General features: G+C 42.7%; 1 protein-coding gene across 1 annotated transcript in view; it reads left to right on the top strand.

The window, feature by feature from the left end:
• Positions 1 to 20751, top strand: part of LOC135558921 (fizzy-related protein homolog) — a 35153-nt gene extending 14402 nt beyond the window's left edge. The window contains exons 3-13 of the mRNA XM_064993149.1: positions 1969 to 2097; positions 2217 to 2280; positions 2380 to 2510; positions 2672 to 2754; positions 2913 to 3096; positions 7599 to 7664; positions 9490 to 9592; positions 9836 to 10020; positions 10358 to 10591; positions 17717 to 17914; positions 18104 to 20751. Coding sequence (XP_064849221.1) covers positions 1969 to 2097; positions 2217 to 2280; positions 2380 to 2510; positions 2672 to 2754; positions 2913 to 3096; positions 7599 to 7664; positions 9490 to 9592; positions 9836 to 10020; positions 10358 to 10591; positions 17717 to 17914; positions 18104 to 18145 — 1419 coding nt within the window. The 3' untranslated portion in view covers positions 18146 to 20751. The remainder of the gene's footprint in view (positions 1 to 1968; positions 2098 to 2216; positions 2281 to 2379; positions 2511 to 2671; positions 2755 to 2912; positions 3097 to 7598; positions 7665 to 9489; positions 9593 to 9835; positions 10021 to 10357; positions 10592 to 17716; positions 17915 to 18103) is intronic.
• The last annotated feature ends 4170 nt before the right edge of the window (positions 20752 to 24921 follow it).

The raw sequence follows: 24921 nt of genomic DNA, 5'->3' as shown, positions 1-24921 counted from the left end.
AAAGAGGCCTTTCTACTGATTCTGAAAAACGCCACAAGAAAGATGCCCAGGGTCCCTGCTCATCTGCGTGAACGTGCCTTAGGCATGCTACAAGGAGGCATGAGAACTACAGATGTGGCTAGGGAAATAAATTGCAGTGTCCGTACTGTGAAACGCCTAAGACAGTGCTACAGGGAGACAGGATGGACAGCTTATCGTCCTCGCAGTGGCAGACCACGTGTAACAACACCTGCACAGGATCGGTACATCACACCTGTGGGACGGGTACAAGATGGCAGCAACAACTGCCCGAGTTATACCAGGAATGCACAATCCCTCCATCAGTGCTCAGACTGTCTGCGAGAGGCTGCCCATCTCTGTGTGTTGTGTAAACCCCCACCGATATGGGTTTCACTGACTTATACAGTATCTGCTGATATTTTCATTATAGCTGGACCAAAAAAATATGAAATGATAGTGCTGTTTTAAGCACAAACAAAGATATTCAAAGCTGATTTCTTAAATTTGAGGAAAGAACATTAATGTAAGCACCACGTAAAATTTAGGAGCACCAGAAGACACATTTTTTTTTTTAAATAGAAAAACTGTTACTCTATTGAAGGGATAAACTGCACAGATTCCAGCAAATAATTATCTGGAGACTGAGCTGCCTCATACTAGCCAGCTGGAAAACAATGACATGGGACACATTTTCAGTGTATTGATACTTAGCTATATTTCCGTAAATTGTAGGGCTGTAGCCACTGAATTCTGGTAGTAATCACTAGAAAGGAAAAACAACAATCACAACATTTGCAGCTGGCATAGCGCTGCCTCTCGCCCAAGGCGTTGGCTCAGTGCGGGATCTTTGGGACATCCCTACCCAATTTGAAGTTTAACTTTTTTAAATGGTAAGGATTAAGGTTAGGTAAGGTTTATGATTAGGTTAGGGTTTAGCCTATGCTAAACGTCCCAAGGATTCCTGTTAACACTACCCCCAGTGAACGGTGTCCACTACTCTCACACTGCTGGCAAGATGGGAGTGACGAAACGTGAATTTGGACCAGTCCCTGACAAATGACAACCCATGCATCAAAAAGAAGCGCTATTTTGTAACCTGCTGTTTTTTTGTGTGTATGTCTATATAAACATTTGAATGACAGAGCTTGAGGAATTTTTTTTGCAAAGAGCAAATATAAAACACCAGATTTTGCCGGCTTCAATAAAGGGGTGCACTGTTAACATCAACCCCGGAGTTGAGCGTTCTCAGCACGGCACTTCTTAGCACCGCTTTACATTTGGGCATAGCATCAATTGTTTTTTACGACACCCAACACCATACCATGACACTTAATGTAACAGTATATGGCCAGTGTGCATTTCTGGGACTTTATTGAGCTGTTCTATCTACGCAGCACTCAACGTAGAAGCAGTAACAGTTAGTTCACAGTAATTCACTGTCCTCCCCGACAAGTGTAGTTGCGTTGGGTGATCGCGCGCCAAGGCAAGATGGGCTTATAGCCATGTAAAGAGTACCCTATTCATTATTTGTCCTGAAGTCTGTTTTCTCCTAATCTTATACCGGTCCTTTTTTCAGTGGATTAAATGGCGATACAAATACATTCATAAATGCACTTGCATTAAAGGATAACTACACCCAAAATGTTAAGTTTCTTTAGATTTTTTCCTAACGTGTTTGAAAGGGATTTTGGCTATCTATTTCCCTAGAGGCAGATGAGGTCGTGAATTTGTATGTCTGTCCAGTATGAAGGAAGTTGGTAGTTTTTGGATAGCATTAGCGCAATGACTGGAAGTCTGTGGTATCTACTCAAAATAAAACATGTATAGTGCCCTAGCTTTAAAACTGCAAACATTTTAGCTCAGCTCCATTGGAGAAATGTGTAGAATTGCAGAAAATTGGCTTAAAAAATGGTGTCCTCTGACGATTTCCCCGTCTTACACTATCCTTCGCTCTTCCCCCCTGTAAAGAAGGCCATAGATACAGTGCGAGCGCTGACACCCACCAACTCCCCTCTGTCGTCACCAAGCAAACATGGCGACCGCTTCATTCCCTCCCGCGCCGGCGCCAACTGGAGTATCAACTTCCACCGCATCAACGTGAGTCCCCTGCAATGCACCCTGGGATTTTGTCTTCTGCCCAAAGTTTTACATCTGTGTTGATTGTAAATCACTTTCTGGGTTTCAGCACATGTAATCACTGTGTTGATGTTGTGTAGGAGAATGAGAAGTCCCACAATCAGAACAGGAAGACAAAGGATGGCACAACAGACACTAGCAAAGGTAACCCTCTTGACTCCTTTAAAAGTCTCCTACGCACATAATCTGTGCTGCTCATGCATGTCTGCTCACCCCCTCTGTCCTCCACTATTTCTCCTTTAGCAGACGGCCTGGCGTACTCTGCCCTGCTAAAGAACGAGCTGCTGGGGGCAGGCATAGAGAAGGTCCAGGACCCCCAATCAGAGGATCGCCGCCTCCAGCCCTCAACCCCTGCCAAGAGGAGCCTCTTTAGTGTCCGTAGTAGGCCCTTGTACATTCTGGGGCAATGGCGTCTTTTTCAAAACTAGCAGGACTAGTGTGCTGTATGCTGGAGTTAGCCACTTTTAATATTTGTTAGTCGTACTACAACATGTCAACTTTTGATTCTCAATATGCCACTTGTGTGGGTTTACAGTATTCTGTCTGTGCCAAACGGTCTCTCCCTGAGGATGGCAAAACAGTCTCTCCATACTCCCTGTCTCCTGTTAGCAGCAACAGGTAACCACCACCTTCATACATTTTATATTATATGACCAACAGTGATGTTTTGTTTCTCCTCTCCCTCTCATTCCATTCTAATGATATTACTCTTGGTGAAGAAGAGTCTTCTGTTTCACATTGAATGAGCAATCCAGCCCTCCTTGTCTCCCTCCTAGTCAGAAGCTGTTACGGTCGCCTAGGAAACCCACACGTAAGATCTCTAAGATCCCCTTCAAGGTGCTCGATGCTCCGGAGCTGCAGGATGACTTCTACCTCAACCTGGTGGACTGGTCCTCCCTCAATGTCCTCAGTGTCGGCCTGGGAACCTGTGTCTACCTGTGGAGTGCCTGCACCAGCCAGGTGGGGGTGTGTGTGTGATTGTGTGTTAAAGGGTAACTCTCAACCCAAATTTCAGCTTTTGCCCAACCCCTTCAAAAAAAAAAATCATTCAGGTGAGAAGATGTGGGTGTGGGGAATTGCTCATGAATATTAATCTGATGAAATGAATGCGCATCGCAAGTAAATAGGGCTTTGGACAGTTGGCTCACCGTGGTAAGGTGGCGAATTCCTGACATCTATGGGGTGCAAAAATAATCTTTGAGATGTAAACTCCCATTTATTGCATATTGTGCTGGGAAGAAGTGCGATCATCACCTTGAAAATGAACATGAGGGGCTCAATTCAATCCATCCCGTATTGCATTATTACGCAGTAGCTCTTTTTCCAATGGCCAAATTAACTCATTGGTCTTGGGTACTGTAAAAATGTACAATTACTACCAGGGCGACAGCCTCTTACAGGTATGCTTTTACTTTTCAGAATTAGAAGTGTCTGGGTATGAGATGATTATTGTAAATAGATTTTTATCTCCAAATGCTTTATCTGCCCCATATGGGATTAGAACTCACATCCATTGTATTATGAGCCAACTGTCATAGTGGACTGAGCTACCAATCTGTCATAGCATTCAGGGGAAAAATACAACAAGTTGACATGACCACTAATGTCATCTATTTGTTCTTATGATGGATGTTAATTTAGTTTTTTAATACATATATTTTCACAAACTGGGCCTTTACTAGTATTAGCAGACTGATCTATACATATGTAGCTTGGGCAAAACATTTTTTCCAGCATCTCTGCTTGGGCCAAAAAGTTAGTTGTATAATTAACAGTATCTTACAGAATTCAATAGTTGGAATTGTAACAGTTGTTTCCATGTCCCTTTCTCTACGATTCTTATTCTAATGGTATACAGAAAGAACAAAACAACCTCAAACATTTACATCAAGGTGAAAAGTTGTGGCCAAAGACACAACATCCACATCAAATTAAATATGTTTCTTGATCAAATAGCATGGAAAACAACTTTTTGAGTAGTATTAACTTATCATCCATAAACAACTTAATGTACATTACTGTATTGTACATAGGCTGGTCATGTAGGTTTGTACCTGTAGACTTTCCATCACCATGAAGAAAAACAATGCACAACAGAATAATTGAGTACACAGAAATAAGTTCGCATTCGCAAAGTATTTCAAGAAACTGGAAAACATATCAAGCTAGTATTTATATATTCCTCAAGTATGTATTCCTTCAGATTAACTTTTTTGTACAAATAATTATTAGACTCTAGTTACAATTGCTGGTAAACACTCAAATACATTTTTAGTTAAACCTTTCCTATATTATCAAAAATCGAATTAAATTGTCACATACACATACACGTGTTTAGCAGATGTTAATGCGGGTGTAGTGAAATGCTTGTATTTTTAGCTCTAACAGTGCAGTACTATCTAACAGTAATATCTAATAATATACACAAATGTAAAGGAATGGAATAAAGAATATATAAATGTTTGGGCAAGCATTATCAGAGCGGCATAGACTAAGATACAGTATATACATATGAGATGAGTAATGCAAAATATGTCAACGTTATTAAAGTGGGTGGTGATCCATTTATTAAATTGGCCAGTGATTCCAAGTCTATGTACATAGGGCAGCAGCTTCTAATGTGCTAGTAATGGCTATTTAACAGTATTTCAAAGTCTGATGGCCATTAGATAGAAGCTGTTTTTCAGTTTCTCAATCCCAGCTTTGATGCACCTGTACTGACCTCGCCTTCTGGATGATAGCAGGTTGAACAGGTAGTGGCTCGGGTGGTGGTTGTCCTTGATGATATTTTTTGCCGTCCTGTGATATCGGGTGCTGTAGGTGTCCTGGAGGGCAGGTAGTTTGCCCACAGTGATGCGTTGGGCAGACCGCACGCTCTGGAGAGCACTGCACTTGCAGGCGGTGCAGTTTCCAGACCAGGCGGTGATGCAGCCCGACAGGATGCTCTCAATTGTGCATCTGTAAAAGTTTGTCAGGGTTTTCGGTGCCAAGTCAAATTTCTTCAGCCTCCTGAGGTTGAAGAGGCTCTGTTTTGCCTTCACCACACTGTCTGTGTGGGTGGACCATTTCATTTTGTCAGTGATGTGTACGCCGAGGAACTTGAAGCATTCCACCTTCTCCACTGCGGTCCCGTCGATGTGGATTGGGGGTGCTCCCTCTGTTATTTCCTGAAGTCCGTGATCAACTACTTTGTTATGTTGACGTTGGGTGAGAGGTTATTCTCCTGGCACCACACTCGCAGGGCCCTCACCTCCTGCCTGTAGGCTGTCTCGTCATCGTTGGTAATCAGGCCTACTACGGCTGTCGTCTGCAAACTTGATGATTTGAGTTGGAGGCGTGCATGGCAACGCAGTCATGGGTGAATAGGGGGTACAGTAGGGGGCTGAGCATGCATCCTTGTGGGGCCCCCTTGTGTTGAGTATCAGCAAAGTGGTCTTTTTTCCTACCTTCACCACCTGGGAGCAACCCGTCAGGAAGTCCAGGACCCAGTTGCACAGGGCGGGGTTCAGACCCAGGGCCTCAAGCTTAATGATGAGCTTGGAGGGTACTATGACGTTGAATGTAGAGCTATAGTCATTTAACAGCATTCTTACATAGGTGTACCTCTTGTCCAGATGGCATAGGGCAGTGTGCGATTGCATCGTCTGTGGATCTAATGGGGCGGTAAGCAAATTGAAATGGGTCAAGGGTGTCAGGTAGAGGTAATATGATTCTTGCCTAGTCTCTCAAAGCACATCATGATGACAGAAGTGAGTGCTACGGGGCAAGTGCGTGCTACGGGGCGGCAGGGTAGCCTAGTGGTTAGAGCATTGGACTAGTAACCGGAAGGTTGCGAGTTCAAACCCCCGAGCTGACAAGGTACAAATCTGTCGTTCTGCCCCTGAACAGGCAGTTAACCCACTGTTCTTAGGCCGTCATTGAAAATAAGAATTTGTTCTTAACTGACTTGCCTGGCAAAATTAAAAATAAAATTAAAAAATTGGAGATGTACCCATATGAAAACATAATCAGGGATGCACAATATATCGGTGAGCATTTCGGAATCGGCCGATATTAGCTAAAAATCCCAACATCGGCCTGATGTCTAGTTTAACGCCGACGCCAAATCCAATGTCAAAGCTGACATGCATACCTATATAACGTAAGTAGATGACGTAATGACTCCACGAAAAATACAGCGCTACACAGAACAAAAGCAGAGATTCTCAACGGACACTTCCAACAACTAAACAAGTTCAAGTCGAGCTGTCCTTTGAAAGAGTAAGAACATTTCAGCGAGACAACTCAAAGGCGAACTTCATTTAACGCCAAGATAATGGAATTCATTGCCCTTGACAATCAACCGTCCTCTGTGGATGATGTTGGCTTTCTCTGACTGTTCGAGCCCTCTCTAAACACTATTTTTCAGATGTTGCCCTACCAGAGTTACAGTATTGTTGAAATTCACATCCATGAGCATCACTGCTGTTAGCTTCACATTTGACATTTGGACCAGCGATGTCAGCCCCATGAGCATGGAGTCTGACAGCACAGTTGGTAAACGAGGATTTCATACTGACCTTTCTAGGGAGTTTTTCCTAGCCAACGTGCTTCAACACCTGCATTGCTTGCTGTTTGGGGTTTTAGACTGGGTTTCTGTACAGCACTTTGAGATATCAGCTGATGTACGAAGGGCTATATAAATACATTTGATTTGATTTGAAAGCCATATTTATTGCATGCTCAAGAATGTGCTGGTTCTCATACCGCTGCTGCCATTTTAATGGCATTTGAGAACATGTTTGAAACTTGGAAACATGAACACACTCCTAGCACCATTCGAACAACGGACTAAAGAAATAAGCTCAATTGCACCTGCAGCAGATGTGATACCCTCTGTCATGTCATTGAAACGCCTGCTCAACAAAACTGCCGACACAGACTGTGGGGTTAACTTACAAAAGTACTTGAGGCTGTGAACAAGCGATTTGGTGGCACCATGCTAGATGATAGGTACAAGGACCGCTACTTCGATGCAGACATGAAACAGGTTATACGTGAAATGTTAGACACACCTGGACAAGATGGAAACGGTCACAGTGACAGTGCGCACCGTGGAAGAGAGGCCACGGACAGACAAAGCTGGAACTGCCCTGGAACTGCACACATGTATGATGAAATCCTGGCTAGATTTACTATTAAAAGACCATAATGTGTCACTTTTGCAACAAACTGTCAAAATGAAGACCAGAATTGACGTTTCACTATAACTAAGCCGGAACATCTGGTTTTCAGCAACAATAAAAATAAAAATAAATCATGAAAGTTACTCTTTGATACACTGAAATCAGTGTCCACCTTCTCACCGCGAGAAACGGCCTACTATTTGATGTTTCCATTTATCTCAAAGGCCTTTTGTAAGCTCTTTCATGTGATATGAGTTGGTAATTGACAATATATCAATTATGTCTTTTGGTCTCCAGGTGACGCGTCTGTGTGACCTGTCAGTGGAGGGGGACTCTGTCACGTCAGTGGGCTGGTCAGAGAGGGTGGGTCTGTCAACTTTGCTTCCGATATGTTCTCATGTATACCCCTTATCAAAGCCATGTACTGTATTTATAGAGTTGGGACATTGAGACTTTGCATTATGATGCATTTTCAGTGCATTCAGAAAGTATTCAGACCTTTTTATTTTGTTACACCCATATTCTAAAATTGATTATATAGTTTTTTCCCCTCATCAATCTACACGTACCCCATAATGACAAAGCAAAAACAGGTTTGCAAATCAGTAAAAAAAAATAAAAAAAATGTATCACATTTCGCATAAGTATTCACACCCTTTACTCAGTACTTTGTTGACGTGCCTTTGGCAGCGATTACAGCCTCAATTCTTCTTTGGTATGACGCTACTTGGCACACCTGTATTTGGGGAGTTTCTCCCATTCTTCTCTGCAGATCCTCTCAAGCTCTGTCAGGTTGGATGAGGAGCGTTGCGGCACAACTATTTTCAGGTCTCTCTAGAGATGTTTGATCGGGTTCAAGTCTGGGCTATGGCTGGGTCACTGAAGGACATTCAGAGACTTGTCCCGAAGCCAGTCCTGCAGTGTCTTGGCTGTGTGCTTAGGGTCATTGTCCTGTTGGAAGGTGAACCATCGCCCCAGGCTGAGGTCCTAAGCACCCTTGATCAGGTTTTCATCAAGGATCTCTCTGTACTTTGCTCTGTTCATCTTTGCCTTGATCCTGACTAGTCTCCCAGTCCCTGCCACTGAAAAATATCCCCACAGCATGACGCTGCAACCACCGGTAGGCATGATGCCAGGTTTCTTCCAGATGTGACACTTGCCATTCAGACCAGATAATCTTGTTTCTCATGGTCTGAGTGTCTTTAGGTGCCTTTTGGCAACTCCAAGTGACCTGCCATGTGCCTTTTACTGAGGAGTGGCTTCCGTCTGGACACTACCATAAAGGCCTGCTTGATGGAGTGCTGCAGAGATGGTTGTCCTTCTGGAAGGTTCTCCCATCTCCACAGAGGAACTCTGGAGCTCTGTCAGAGTGGCCATTGGGTTCTTTGTCACCTCCCTGACCAAGTCTCTTCTCCCACGATTTGCTCAGTTTGACCGGGCGGCCAGCTCTAGGAAGTGTCTTGGTGTTCCAAACTTCTTCCATTTAAGAATGATGGAGGCCACTGTGTTCGCGGGGGCCTTCAATACGGCAGAAATTTGTTGTGTGTGCCTCGACACAATCCTGTCTCGGAGCTCTACGGACAATTCCTTCAACTTTATGGCTAGATTTTTGCTCTGACATGCACTGTCAACTCTGGGACTCCAGTTAAGTTGTAGAAACATCTCAAGGATAATTAATGCAAACAGGATGCACCTGAGATCAATTTCGAGTCTCATAGCAAAGGGTCTGAATACTGATGATGATAAGTTATTTGTTTTATTTTTAATACACAAAAATGTCTAAACCTGTTTTCACTTTTTCCTTATGTGCTCTTGTGTGTAGATTGAGGAAACATTTGTTTAATCCATTTTAGAATAAGGCTGTAACGTAACAACATGTCGGAAAAGTAAGGGGATCTCAATACTTTCCGAATGCACTGTACAGGACACTACAACATTCTATGGCAGCCATTGTTTGCACCCTATTACCATTACATGAGTAATGTCTAAACAATGCTATATAACTGAATGAAATAAATTCTGAAAGTTGGCTAAATATATGGCTCTGCCCCTTAGTCGACCCTATATCCCATTGTAGTCATGTGTTTCTAGAGATTTCAGGGGGTGTGGTGGATTTGCCCTGATACCATGTCTGGTTATTGTATTTGTGTGTGTGTGTGTGTGTGTGTGTGTGTGTGTGTGGTTTCAGGGGAACCTGGTAGCAGTGGGGACTCATAAGGGCTATGTACAGATCTGGGATGCGGCAGCAGGGAAGAAGCTGTCTGTACTGGAGGGACACACAGCCAGAGTGGGTGAGTGGGTGTAGACTGATGCTGCCCATCTTACAGAGAGAACAGGACAGCTTCTCCTTAGAGAGAGGAACAGTAGTGATGCACCATAGAAATAGATTGATACAGAGTACAATATCTATTAATTATATTGCTATGGCTTCATGTAAATATTTAGTGTTTAGTCAAAACAACTATGAAAATTGAGTGCATTTCAACTGTTTTGTATGATTTTGAATATAATTTATTTGCAAACTTTCTCTCTAGGTGCGTTGGCGTGGAATGCCGACCAGTTATCGTCGGGCAGTCGTGATAGGGCGATCCTGCAGAGGGACATCCGAGCCCCACCCCTCCAGTCAGAACGCCGTCTCCAGGGACACAGACAGGAAGTCTGTGGCCTCAAGTGGAGCACAGACCATCAGCTGCTGGCCTCGGGGGGAAACGACAACAAGGTACATGAACAGACAAGGCACCAGTCAATGCCATTTGAAATCTGGAAGTACATTGAAATTCTGATTCTCCAACATTTTTAAATAAGGAAAATTTAGAATTTGGTTTATATTCTAAATTGACTATAATTTTAAATGGAATTGACCTCAGCCCTGCACAGCACAGACCACCAACTACTGGTATCGGTGTCAAGACACACACAGAAACACAAACCTGCAGTCTGACCTATCCCATCTCACAATAGTTAAACCCTCTCTTGATTAACTACACGACTGCTTTTATCCTTATCCTATAGCATTATTTTCCTAGAAAACTAACAATCCTTCCCCCTCCCCATAGCTACTGGTATGGAACCACTCCAGTCTTCTCCCGGTGCAGCAGTACACAGAGCACCTGGCTGCGGTGAAGGCCATTGCTTGGTCCCCCCATCAGCACGGCCTGCTGGCATCTGGAGGGGGCACAGCCGACCGCTGTATCCGCTTCTGGAACACCTTGACGGGCCAGCCCCTGCAGTGCACCGACACCGGATCCCAGGTGTGCAACCTGGCCTGGTCCAAACACACCAATGAACTGGTACGTAGCTAGTGGGTGCTTTTTGAGTTCATTCTTTGGGAAACCTGAACAACAATGACTATGAAATGGGGCCTCCCGGGTGGCGCAATGGCCTAGGGCACTGCACTGCAGCGCTAGCTGTGCCACCAGAGACTCTGGGTTCGCGCCCAGGCTCTGTCGCAGCCGGCCATGACCGGGAGGCCTGTGGGGCAACGCACAATTGGCCTAGCGTCGTCCGGGTTATGGAGGGTTTGGCCGGTAGGGATATCCTTGTCTCATCGCACACAAGCGACTCCTGTGGCGGGCCGGGCACAGTGCACAACCAAGGTCGCCAGGTGCACAGTGGTGCGGCTGGCTTCCGGGTTGGCTGCGCGCTGTGTTAATAAGCAGTGCGGCTTGGTTGGGTTGTGTTTCCTAGGACACATGACCTTCGACCTTCGGGAGAGACTCCCGAGCCCGTACGGGAGTTGTAGCGATGAGACAAGATAGTTCCACGAAATTGGGGAAAGAAAGGGGGTGAAATTCCCCCCCCAAAAAAGAATCTGGAAGAGATCTAGACAGATTTTGTGTGCGGCTGCTTCGAGGCAGTTAGTATTGCAGGCTATTTTTACGTGCTTCAGCACTCGGCGTTCCCGTTCTTTGAGCCTACCACTTTGCGGTAGATGTTTTCTCTTCACAATAACAGCACTTAGTTGACCAGGGCAGCTTTAGCAGGGCAGAAATTGACGACCTGACCTATTGGAAAATTGCCATCCTATAACGGTGCCACGTTGAAAGTCACTGTAAAAAAAAAATTTTAAGTTTAAATATATATAGAATAAATTTTAAAGAAGTTCACATTTTATAGTCATTCTTTTATTAGTTTTTTTGTTGAATTTTACCCCCTTTTCGCCCCAATTTTGTGGTACTATCTTGTCTCATCTCTACAACTACCGCACGGGCTCGGGAGAGACGAAGGTCGAAAGTCATGCGTCCTCCGAAGCACAACCCAACCAAGCCGCACTGTTTCTGAACACAGCGCGCATCCAACCCGGAAGCCAGCTGCACCAATGTGTCGGAGGAAACACCGTGCACCTGGCGACCTTTGTTAGCGTGCGCCCGGCCCGCCACAGGAGTCGCTGGTGTGCGATGAGACAAGGATATCCCTACCGGCCAAACCCTAACCCAGGCGACGCTAGGCCAATTGTGCGTCGCCCCACAGACCTCCCGGTTGAAAGTCACTTCAATAAGGCCATTCTACTGCCATTGGTTTGTCTATGGACATTGCATGTCTGTGTGCTCGATTTTATAAACCTGTCAGCAACTTGTGTGGCAGAAATAGCTGAATCAACTCATTTGAAGGTGTGTCCACATACTTTTGTATATATAGTATACAGTGCACAGTTTTATACAGTTTTGGAAAGCATTCAGACCCGTTGCCTTTTTCCACATTTTATGTTACAGCCTTATTCTAAATTCTATTATTTCTCTCATCAATCTACACACAATACCCCATAATGACAAAGCGAAAACTGTTTTTTCGAAATGTTTCCAACTCTATTAAAGATCTTAAACAGAAATACCATTGTATCAAGGCACAATTTCTGCAGCATTGAAGGTCCCCAAGAACACAGTGGCATCCAGCATTCTTAAATGGAAGAAGTTTGGAACCACCAAGACACTTCCTAGAGCTGGCCAGCTTGCTAAACTGAGCAATCTGGGGAGAAGGGCCTTGGTCAGGGAGGTGTCCAAGAACCCGATGGTCACTGAAAGAGCTTCTCTGGAGATGGGAGAACCTTCCAGAAGGACAACCATCTCTGCAGCACTCCCAACAATCAGGCCTTTATGGTAGAATGACCAGATGGAAGCCACTCTTCAGTAAAAGGCACATGACATCCCGCTTGGAGTTTGCCAAAAGGCACCTAAAGGACTCTCCGATCTTGAGAAACAAGATTTTCTGGTGTGATGAAACCAAGATTGAACTCTTTGGCCTGAATACCAAGCGTCACGTCTGGAAAACACTGTAGGGATGCTGCCAGGTTAAGCATGGTGGCAGCATCCTGCTGTGGAGATGTTATTAAGCGGCCGGGACTGGGGAACTAGAGAGATCCTTGATGAAAACCTGCTCCATTGCGCACCGGACCTCAAGCTGGGGATAAGGTTCACCTTCAAACAGGAGAACGACCCTAAGCATGCAGCCAAGACAATGCAGGAGTGGCTTAGGGACAAGTGTCTGAATGTCCTAGACTGGCCCAGCCAGAGCCTGGACTTGAACCCGATCGAACATCTCTGGAGAGACCTGAAAATAACTGTGCAGCAACACTCCCCTTTCCAACCTGAAAAAAGCAGAAAAAAGCTTGGGAGGATCTGCAGAGAAGAATAGGAGAAACTCCCCGAATACAGGTGTGCCAAGCTTGTTGCGTCATACCCAAGAAGACTCGAGGATGTAATTGCTGCCAAAGGTGCTTCAACAAAGTAGTGTGTAAAGGGTCTGAATACTTATGTAAATGTGATATTTCAGTTTTTATATACAGTGCCTTGCGAAAGTATTCGGCCCCCTTGAACTTTGCGACCTTTTGCCACATTTCAGGCTTCAAACGTAAAGATATAAAACTGTATTTTTTTGTGAAGAATCAACAACAAGTGGGACACAATCATGAAGTGGAACGACATTTATTGGATATTTCAAACTTTTTTTAATAAATCAAAAACTGAAAAATTGGGCGTGCAAAATTATTCAGCCCCCTTAAGTTAATACTTTGTAGCGCCACCTTTTGCTGCGATTACAGCTGTAAGTCGCTTGGGGTATGTCTCTGAGTTTTGCACATCGAGAGACTGAATTCTTTTCCCATTCCTCCTTGCAAAACAGCTCGAGCTCAGTGAGGTTGGATGGAGAGCATTTGTGAACAGCAGTTTTCAGTTCTTTCCACAGATTCTCGATTGGATTCAGGTCTGGACTTTGACTTGGCCATTCTAACACCTGGATATGTTTAATTTTGAACCATTCCATTGTAGATTTTGCTTTATGTTTTGGATCATTGTCTTGTTGGAAGACAAATCTCTGTCCCAGTCTCAGGTCTTTTGCAGACTCCATCAGGTTTTCTTCCAGAATGGTCCTGTATTTGGCTCCATCCATCTTCCCATCAATTTTAACCATCTTCCCTGTCCCTGCTGAAGAAAAGCAGGCCCCAGGTCTTGGTAGATTTGCAGTGGTCTGATACTCCTTCCATTTCAATATTATCGCTTGCACAGCACTCCTTGGGATGTTTAAAGCTTGGGAAATCTTTTTGTATCCAAATCCGGCTTTAAACTTCTTCACAACAGTATCTCGGACCTGCCTGGTGTGTTCTTTGTTCTTCATGATGCTCTCTGCGCTTTTAACGGACCTCTGAGACTATCACAGTGCAGGTGCATTTATACGGAGACTTGATTACACACAGGTGGATTGTATTTATCATCATTAGTCATTTAGGTCAACATTGGATCATTCAGAGATCCTCACTGAACTTCTGGAGAGAGTTTGCTGCACTGAAAGTAAAGGGGCTGAATAATTTTGCACGGCCAATTTTTCAGTTTTTGATTTGTTAAAAAAGTTTGAAATATCCAATAAATGTCGTTCCACTTCATGATTGTGTCCCACTTGTTGTTGATTCTTCACAAAAAAATACAGTTTTATATCTTTATGTTTGAAGCCTGAAATGTGGCAAAATGGTCGCAAAGTTCAAGGGGGCCCGAATACTTTCGCAAGGCACTATATGTATATATATATGTGTGTATATATATATATATATATATATATATATATATATATATATATATATATATATATATATATATATATATTTTATTTTAGCAAAGTTTCTAAACCCGTTTTTGCTTTGTCATGGTGTATTGTGTGTGTATATTGAGAGGGATACACGTTTTTATTAATTTTAGAATAAGGCTGTAACCCATATACAGTGCCTTGGGAATGTATCCAGATCCGTTGACTTTTTCCACATTTTGTGGAAGTATTTTAGTACCTAAACTACTTCCATAGGTATTAAATGTGTCAAACAGTTTCCTGATCTTTGTTATATATCTTAGATATCAGCACTTTTTTTATTTTTTGGTTTGTTATTCAATGCTAATAGCAGTAAGGCCAAATTCAATACTTCGTTAAATATATTTTTTAAGCATTTTTGGGGATTCTTAAAGGCTGTTAAAATTCAAAATCAAATTGCTAGATTATCCTTGGTATGACCATCTTAAAGGGTCTGAGCCCCCCCCAATTTTCTCCTAAAATGACATACCCAACTCAAACTGCATGTAGTTCAGGGCCTGAAGCAAGGATATGTATATTCTTGATACCATTTCAATTTAAACACTTTGACATTTGTGGGAATGTGAAATTAATGTGGGAGAATAACGCATTAGATCTGGTAAAAGATAATACAAACAAAAAACATTATTTTTCATCAACTTTGAAATGCTCGACCAAGGCCATATTTTCAGATAGGAGTCGGTGTAATTTGGATCCTGTAAAGATCTACATTACTGCACAAATTTTGGGTCAAATCTGCCAGGAGTTTGCCCAAATCTGCCGAATGTACATGAAAATGTATAAATAACTATAGAGAACATACAAAAATGCTAAGGCATTAAAAAAACAAAGAAAATTAACATAGTCCCAAGAATGTCATACATGATGGATCATTAGTTTATATACTTTTACACATCTAGATGTCTGGGTGGGGTGGGTGTGGAGCCAGAGACAGCGGTGGGGTCGACCCCAGTTCCTACATTTGAACATAATAATGTATTTTATCAAACACAACTATGCTATATTTTTTTCTCTGGGACCCTCAGGATGACAAATCAGAGCAAGATTACTGAATGGAAGTCAATCTAGTCACATTAGCGCATGTTAGCAACAACCGTCCTGGTTTAGGGAGACCGATCCCGTAGAGGTTAAAACAATTCCATATGTTAGCTTAGTACCCCCTCCCCCCAATCCACTAATGGCTATGATTAAGTGTTAAATAACACTATTTTGTTAAAACAAGGTTAGTTTCAACATGAAATTCATTGTGGAAATCTGTTGCAGCTGAAGTCGTGTATAAAACCCACAATGCAATCTTAATTTGAAATTTCTTAACTGCCTTTTATTTCCGTAACCTCAAAGTTATTGGAAATGTTTTTTTTTTCTGTGCTTATTCCCCCCCCAAAAAAGTTAAATGGGATACTTGAAAATAATGTTCTAGGATTTCTTCTTGGAAATGTACTTAACTTTAGGACAGCTAAATGCGTGTCTTGTTGGAACCATTAATTAACCTTTTCTAGCGTCACAGACACAGTTGGCTACCGGACATTTACATTCAGCAAGAAAGATGAAGTGCGTTTAATTAGTTATCTAGCTAGCTAACAATATATTACCATATTTTAGAAGTGTTAAAAAGCTAGCGTTAGCTCGTCAAATGGCAAAGAAGAACTTGGCTAACTTAGCTAAGGTTAGCTATGTTGGCTATAATGTCGTTTTGCGTTAGCTAACGTAAACTCACTCACTTTTGCACATCGCCTTGGTCCGTACAATTGACCTTATTTTAGCGCACCAAAAACGTAATACTTCCAGATCAACACCATTGTAAAGCACACTTTTTCCCCTTTCCAACAAAATAAATGGCATGACCTAAACGCTGCCCGTTTCTGCATAATTCAAGCAGGCAATTGAGCCCCGTCGTTTTTTTTTTTTAAATGGCGGGTGAGGAAGCGAAACTAATGCTTGATAGTAAGAAGGAGAAGAGGTTGTGTGGGAAAATTGCTTTTTTTCCACTCGATCTGTCTACCTTATCGCCTCTAAAATGTAAATAAAACACTAAAGAGTTTATATAATGTGTGATTACATACCTATTTGAAGGTTTGTGTTAAATTTGAATCGGGTTTTTAGGACTGAGCTAAAAGTGATCTTCATAAGTAAACCGTTTTTTTGAGAGTCGTGATCGCTTGCAGTGACGATGCAAAATATACCCCCGTCACTGTCCATTTCTTGTTTTTAAACGATGAGAGAGATTGATGGAGGGTCCGATTGGTGGAGAGAGATTGACACGTCATGGCACGTCATAATGTAACGGAGGGTCCGTTTTTTTTTTACTTTTCTCCAATACTATAGAGCCATTACCATGTCGATCAACCCTTGAATAGAAACACAGTTCACACCCCAGATTTTGAAGTCAACACAGTCACTATACAGTCCCATTAGTTTTCTGTGTAGCCTCGTTTGAATGTCGCGGTTGCGCACATTTGTACGGAATGGGGGGAGTTTACGTTAGCTAACTTACCGGTCGTGTAGTCCCTCTACCACCATCTCTCTTATCATGGACAACACCTTCTCCTCCAGCTGGCCCCCATGAATGGTCTCTCAGCTTCTCCCTTCTTAGCAGCCGACTTGATGTCGGACCACTATTTTTTTTCTGGGTGGCGTCACTTGCCATACCCCGACGGCAGAGACTGACTCGCCCACTCTCGCCCATCTTATCTTTTTGGTCTCTACAGTTTAAGTCTCCCCAACAGCAACCTTTTCCTGCCTGCTATTTCCTCCACCATCACTTCAAACTCTTGTTTGCTGAACATTTTATTGCGCTTTCCTTGGTTATCAGTTTATTGATATAGCTAGTCTGATGGCTATAATGTGTGAAAAATGTTTTTTGTGCATCAAGGGTTCGCGAGCCAACAAAAAAAGAATAATTTCGAGACCCAAAGCAAAAAACAAATGGAATAAAATGGAAATATCAACACTTTATTATAGTGGGCCAAATCCTATCATCCCGGTCACAGGCTTGTTTATTGGGTTCAAGCACGTCACCAATGTCAATGCCACATAAGGTATTTACGAAGTTCCTAAGAATGAACTATCTTAGGAACTTGTATTTTTCCTTAAACTTCTTACTTTTTTTTCTTAATGTTTTGTGAATCCAGCCCCCAGGTAATTATGAAATGTGATGGGCCATAACCCGATCTCCAGTAACGAGAACCATGTAGCTATGACACGTTCCTACATGATTTCTTTATTTTAGACCGACCACTTAGAAGTTAAATCATGGGGGGGGGATTTTTTTTTACTGAACATAGTCTTTCACAAAATTGGGGGGATTATCCCCTTTAAGCATTTGTAACTATTTTTACTTCCAGGTGAGCACACACGGTTATTCCCAGAACCAGATCTTGGTGTGGAAGTACCCCTCCCTCACACAGGTGGCGAAACTCACAGGCCACTCCTACAGAGTGCTCTACCTGGCCATGTCCCCTGACGGAGAGGCCATCGTGACAGGCGCCGGAGACGAGACCCTGCGCTTCTGGAACGTCTTCAGCAAGATGAGGTCCACCAAGGTGACCCCGCACCTCATTGACTGGTGACATTGATTTTGTGCTGCCTGTGCCCCACTTAAAGTCTACCTGTTTTAAATTATTTTGTTACCAATACAACCCAATAAGCAAAATCAGTGTCTCATTTGGGAAACACTGGTATAGAGGATTCTAGTGTGTTAGAGAACTGACCCCTGCTCTCTTCCTCTGCAGGAGTCCGTATCTGTTCTGAACCTGTTTACCAGGATCCGGTAGCCAGAGGGAAGCTTGTGTCCAACAATGGAACAAGGGGGTGAACCAGCACACTGGATTTCATTCTAAAAAAACAACTCTCCTTTCTCTGCCCCCTTATGTCCTCCCTGGCCTCTGGTAGCCTATGGTCCTTTCAAATACCCAAGGCCAGGTCGTCAAGCCGATAGATGGGAGTCAATATTCCAGTGGAATATATCCTATCCTCACAACACCCATCACAACCAGTGTGACATTACAAGGCCACACCCCCATATAGTACCATTGGTAATTTTCCCTGGAAGAGGAGGATTCTGGGCTGTTGGCTTCCCCAAGTGATTCTGTTTTGTTTACAGACACTGTGCATACCTGCCAAATATGAAGTTTGTCCTTTTTAAAATGTTTTATTTATTGTTTATCACGTAACGTCACCAGTGTGCCAAAGCAGACTTTGTTTTGTTTCCTGTGTGAGTGAATGTTGAGTGTCGGACTCTTCAGCGAAGAGCCTGAAAGTTGTGTTTGTGCCTGCCTTATAAAGGGATAGTTTACATCTTAAAATGAAAGTATGTCAAATATTTTTTTGCCTCACGAGGTATGAAAATGTGTGACATGCTTTGACTTCAGGGTGAGCTGTCCTGTACCTATTTGTAATTATAATTTTTTTACATGTTGTAGACCAAGTTTTAAGGTAATTGTGTATTGCGTGTCAATGATGGTGGAAATCTTACATTTTTTAATTAGAAAACAAATCTGCAGTTGTCATTTTGAAATTTGAGTGGCCAAATACTAAACTACATAGAATCACTTACAGTTTTTCTCTGTAAATTGTGTTGTTTTGCCAGTTAATTGTCTTTTTTAATTTTTAACCAAAGTATCAGTACTCAGTAATCACTTGCATGGATATATGTAGGTTAACCTACATTTACAGAGACAAATTACCATTTTTGGTGTCTTGAGTTCTAAGAAAATGTCATTGCACTCAGTCTGATAACGAGCAAGTAGTATTTGGGAACATAGGTAAAAAACTAGGCATAAACATTGGAATTTATACTTATACAGGATAAAACCTGAAAAATATTAAAATTGTAATTTTTTTCCCTGGGTGTAGCAGTAACTGAAATGCGCTTTAAAGAAAAGGGAAAAACATTCATGGTCTCTTACCTCTTGATACTCCACGATCCCGGATCCGGGATGTGAATAAAGCCTCAGGCTCATTAGCATAACGCAACGTTAACGATTTCTGAAAATCGCAAATAAAATGAAAATAATGCGCCTGCTCTCAAGCTTAGCCTTTTCTTAACAACACTGTCATCTCAGATTTTCAAAATATGCTTTTGAACCATAGCAAATCACTAATTTGTGTAAGAGTATTGCAAGCTAGCTTAGCATTTTGAGTAGCATTTAGCACGCAACATTTTCACAAACCAGATAACCAAATAAATAAAATAATTTACCTTTGAAGAGCTTCGGATGTTTTCAATGAGGAGACTCTCAGTTACATAGCAAATGTTCAGTTTTTCCTGAAAGAATCTTTGTGTAGGAGAAATCGCTCCGTTTTGTACATCACATTTGGCTACCGAAACGAACCGAAAATTCAGTCACCAAAACGTCAAACTTTTTCCGAATTAACTCCATAATATCGACCGAAACATGGCAAACGTTGTTTAGAATCAATCCTCAAGGTGTTTTTTCACATATCTCTTCATTGATATGCAGTTCGTGGAAGCCTGCTTTCCCCTCAGAATCGCATGGAAAAATACCAGCAGCTGAAAAAGACGCACCAATTTCGACGGAGGACACCGGGCGGACACCTGGAAAATGTAGTCTCTTATGGTCAATATTCCAATGATATGCCTACAAATACGTCACAATGCTGCAGACACCTTGGGGAAACGACAGAAAGGGCAGGCTCATTCCTCTCGCATTCACAGCCATATAAGGAGACAATGGAAAACGGAGCCTCAAAAATCCTGCTGGTTGCCGTTTCATCTTGGTTTTGCCTGTAGCTCCCGTTCTAGGGCACCCACAGACTATCTTTGCAGTTCTGGAAAATTCAGTGTTTTCTTTCCAAAGCTATCAATTATATGCATAGTCGAGCATCTTTTTGTGACAAAATATCTTGTTTAAAACGGGAACGTTTTTCATCCAAAAATGAAATTGCGCCCCCAGAGTTTCAAGAGGTTAAAGGCCTTGATGGTTGCATTGTGCTATGTGTGTCTGTCTGCGGTATAAAGACATTTAATCCGGGGTATATTTTTTTTTCTCAGCATTTCTTTGTTTGATTCTTGTAGTGGTACCTTTTTTCATTTTCTCAGTTTGGATGTGGGTTTTGAGTGACCCTATGTGCCGTCTTTGAATGAGTGCTATTTATTTGAGCTGTGTAAAAGTGTCCAGTACACACAGCATGTGTATATTATTCTGAGAGTTGATTATTATCTGATATTTGAAAGATTGAATGCTGACCTGTACAGTGTATATACTAGCGCCAGTCCTAGCTAAGCGTTTGTACTTATTATTTTATGCCACAGAAACAAAACAAAGAATGCTGCCAAATTGAAATGTATAAAGAATGTTATGAAGGTCAAAAAAATATATTTCTGTACTGAGAAAAAATTAAAGTGATCACATCACTATTTTCGAGTGTATGCTATTATCTGTTTGCATTATAAAGTGTGTGTGTAGGAGAGGGAATGCAGAGTGTGTATGATTGGCGTAGTGTTGAATAGTCCCCTGAGAGAGACACCATTCTTGCTAAAGAGCTTTAACTGCTGTATGTGTTGATAACTATCATACCGTTAATCTCCCGTGAGCAGATTCTGCATGTAGACCGAGAGATTCTGCCAGGACTGAAAGGGATGTGTGAAATGGAGCAGCAGTAGTTCAGTTTTTTTGGTGGGTTTCATCACTGTTTTTCTGGTGGGTTTCATCACATGTTGTTATTGTACCAGAAACTGAAGTCCAGTGTGAGATGGCTCTTGTAAAGCTGTCCTAATACAAAGGAAGCACCAGAGGGCACCAGTCTTCTCTTCTACAGCAGCAGCAGCCTTTCATCCACACCTCTGTTCCATTTCCACACCAAGATCAGGCCAGTGGTGGACAACTCCAGTTCTGGAAGGCTGCAGTATGTGCAAACTTTTGATCCAGCCCAGTGCTATTTGATTGAACTAATGGTTGCATAAAAAAAGGAAGTGGATTCGTTGAATGTGCCTGCACACACACTGACCGTTCAGAGCCCTCTTGAGCTTGTGCCCTAGCTCCCACCCCTTCAGTGTTCACATGTGTGAAAGGACTGAGGAATTGTGAGAAATATGGAGCTTCTGCTTAAACTAGTCCTTCAAACACTTAAGATTTTCAACAATATTGTTTTTAGAGACGAGACAACCAAAGGGTCAGGAACTGGTAATGTTCCATATGGGCCCATATCACAGCTGCTTCTTAATAGTATTGAATTGCTTCCTTTTCTTCATGACCACTGAAGTGAAAGGAGAGGCCAATAAGGTGTCTCTTTACCCTCCACTGGTCATGGTGAGAGAGGGGATAGAAGCCCATTCTAAAAACATCTTACCAAGCCCCCTCCCCCCCTGTCTAACCTGGTTGCTTGTTTGCAAATCTGTTGTTTTCACCTATCCAGTCCCTTCAGTTCTGCAAACACCGAGGTTAGCAGATATGAGTTTGTTTTTCAACCAGATAGACAAATGGAAACTACTGAAGACTATTGGACCACAAAACAATGAAGGATCAAAGCGGTGTGCTCACCAGACAGATAATGGATTGTGTCTTCCATCTTCTTGTAGAAACCTTTTCTCCAGACCGATCATAATCCCATGCAAATTACACAGATATTCTATTGTGATGTAAGGATACACCAGGACACGCACAGCATTACATCTCTAGCAGCTCCAGCTTAGAACCTGTATCATTAAGCCTTGAGAGAAGGTTGGAGAATAGAGGTAGATGTCTTCATCTGGATAATCCTGCCTCCCGATGAGTCTATCAGGAGACAGCCCAGAGAGAGAGGTCTGTATGATCCATATCAAACCAAGTTGTAGTGCTAGTCACCACCAGGCTTCTTGGCTATCAAAGGAGTGGAGCTGAGTGTTGGCTACCCAGGCTCGTCCTGCTGACATTTCCTGAACAAAATGGAGCTGTAGTGGGTCATAGAGCTCTTTTGCAAATGGATTCTCATCCTGCCTGTCCCCCCAACCACCTGTTGGCTCAAAATGGAAGGATTTCTTCAGACCGATAGACAGGATAGACCTATATCTTGGGTTGGTTTGCAATACAACATTCTAAGGATATATGATTTGATGCCATATCCTATCAATAGGATATAATACCATGCATAGCCTATTTACTGGTATACATTAGGTTGTGCACTCGATAATAATAATAATAAATTATTTTAAAAAGCGCTTCACAAGCAAAAAAACAAAGAAGCAATACATCATGAGTAGCCCATATACACTGCTCAAAAAAATAAAGGGAACACTAAAATAACACATCCTAGATCTGAATGAATGAAATATTCTTATAAAATACTTTTTTCTTTACATAATTGAATGTGCTGACAACAAAATCACACAAAAATTATCAATGGAAATCGAATTTATCAACCCATGGAGGTCTGGGTTTGGAGTCACACTCAAAATTAAAGTGGGAAACCACACTACTGGCTGATCCAACTTTGATGTAATGTCCTTAAAACAAGTAGTCAAAATGAGGCTCAGTTGTGTGTGTGGCCTCCACGTGCCTGTATGACCTCCCTACAACGCCTGGGCATGCTCCTGAGGTGACGGATGGTCTCCTGAGGGATCTCCTCCCAGACCTGGACTAAAGCATCCGCCAACTCCTGGACAGTCTGTGGTGCAACATGGCATTGGTGGATGGAGCGAGACATGATGTCCCAGATGTGCTCAATTGGATTCAGGTCTGGGGAACGTGCTGGCCAGTCCATAGCATCAATGCCTTCCTCTTGCAGGAACTGCTGACACACTCCAGCCACATGAGGTCTAGCATTGTCTTGCATTAGGAGGAACCCAGGGCAAACCGCACCAGCATATGGTCTCACAAGAGGTCTGACGATCTCATCTCGGTACCTAATGGCAGTCAGGCTACCTCTGGCGAGCACATGGAGGGCAGTGCAGCACCCTAAGAAATGCCACCCCACACCATTACTGACCCACCGCCAAACCGGTCATGCTGGAGGATGTTGCAGGCAGCAGAACGTTCTCCACGGCCGTCTCCAGACTCTGTCACATCTGTCACATGTGCTCAGTGTGAACCTGCTTTCATCTATGAAGAGCACAGAATGCCAGTGGCGAATTTGCCAATCTTGGTGTTCTCTGGAAAATGCCAAACGTCCCGCACGGTGTTGGGCTGTAAGCACAACCCCCACCTGTGGACGTCGGGCCCTCATACCACCCTCATGGAGTCTGTTTCTGACCGTTTGAGCAGACACATGCACATTTGTGGCCTGCTGGAGGTCATTTTGCAGGGCTCTGGCAGTGCTCCTCCTGCTCCTCCTTGCACAAAGGCGGAGGTAGCGGTCCTGCTGCTGGGTTGTTGCCCTCCTACGGCCTCCTCCACGTCTCCTGATGTACTGGCCTGTCTCCTGGTAGCGCCTCCATGCTCTGGACACTACGCTGACAGACACAGCAAACCTTCTTGCCACAGCTCGCATTGATGTGCCATCCTGGATGAGCTCCACTACCTGAGCCACTTGTGTGGGTTGTAGACTCCGTCTCATGCTACCACTAGAGTGAAAGCACCGCCAGCATTCAAAGGTGACCAAAACATCAGCCAGGAAGCATAGGAACTGAGAAGTGATCTGTGGTCACCACCTGCAGAATCAACTCCTTTATTGGGGGCGTCTTGCTAATTGCCTATCATTTCCACCTGTTGTCTATTCCATTTGCACAACAGCATGTGAAATGTATTGTCAATCAGTGTTGCTTCCTAAGTGGACAGTTTGATTTCACAGAAGTGTGATTGACTTGGAGTTACATTGTGTTGTTTAAGTGTTCCCTTTATTTTTTGAGCAGTGTAGTTAGCTAGGTCAACCAAGAGTAAGTATTTGAGTGCATGATGCATCCTAAAAAGATGGAGAGAGACAGTTTATGGCTTGATCAATGAAAGGTGGTCAGGGAGATGGTTGATGAAGAGTCTGGCGACAATCTTGTAGAAGGCTACTCTGGGAACCATTGTGAGTCATGTAGCCACTGTACTTCTCCTTCATTATGTATAGCACACACTTGAATGATGCCTCAGCAGCTCTGGGTGCCAGAAAGCCCACCACACACAAATTTTGGTGATTTCTGGTATATTATCAAAATGTATCAATAACAGCACATTTTTGGACTCATTCAGCAGTTTTTTACCTGATTAAGTACAATACATTGGAAATTAATGTTGGAAGTTACATATTCCTTAAACTTAAGTTGAAAATGATGCTGTCGCTACCTCCTGTTGACAAGACTTGCAGTAATTATTTTTGTAAGTGGCCAAATCAATAACCAACATGCAAAATATAAAGTACTTGAGTAAAAAATAATTAAAAGTACACCCTTAGGATTTTTTTAAGGAAGCTTTTTAAGGTATCTATACTTGACTATTTATATCTTTGACAACTTTTACTTCACTACATTCCTCAAGAAAATAATGTACTTTTTACTCCATACAACTAAACCTAAAATGTATTATCTACACGTACAATGCCTTCATACCTTTTATTTGTGTTACGGCCTGAATTCAAAATAGATTAAATATATAGATTTTTCTACACACAATATCCCATAATGATCAAA

This window comes from Oncorhynchus masou, chromosome 17, assembly GCF_036934945.1.
Source record: "Oncorhynchus masou masou isolate Uvic2021 chromosome 17, UVic_Omas_1.1, whole genome shotgun sequence".
NCBI classification, from domain to species: Eukaryota; Metazoa; Chordata; class Actinopteri; order Salmoniformes; family Salmonidae; genus Oncorhynchus; species Oncorhynchus masou.
This window is presented reverse-complemented; position numbering and strand designations above follow the sequence as displayed.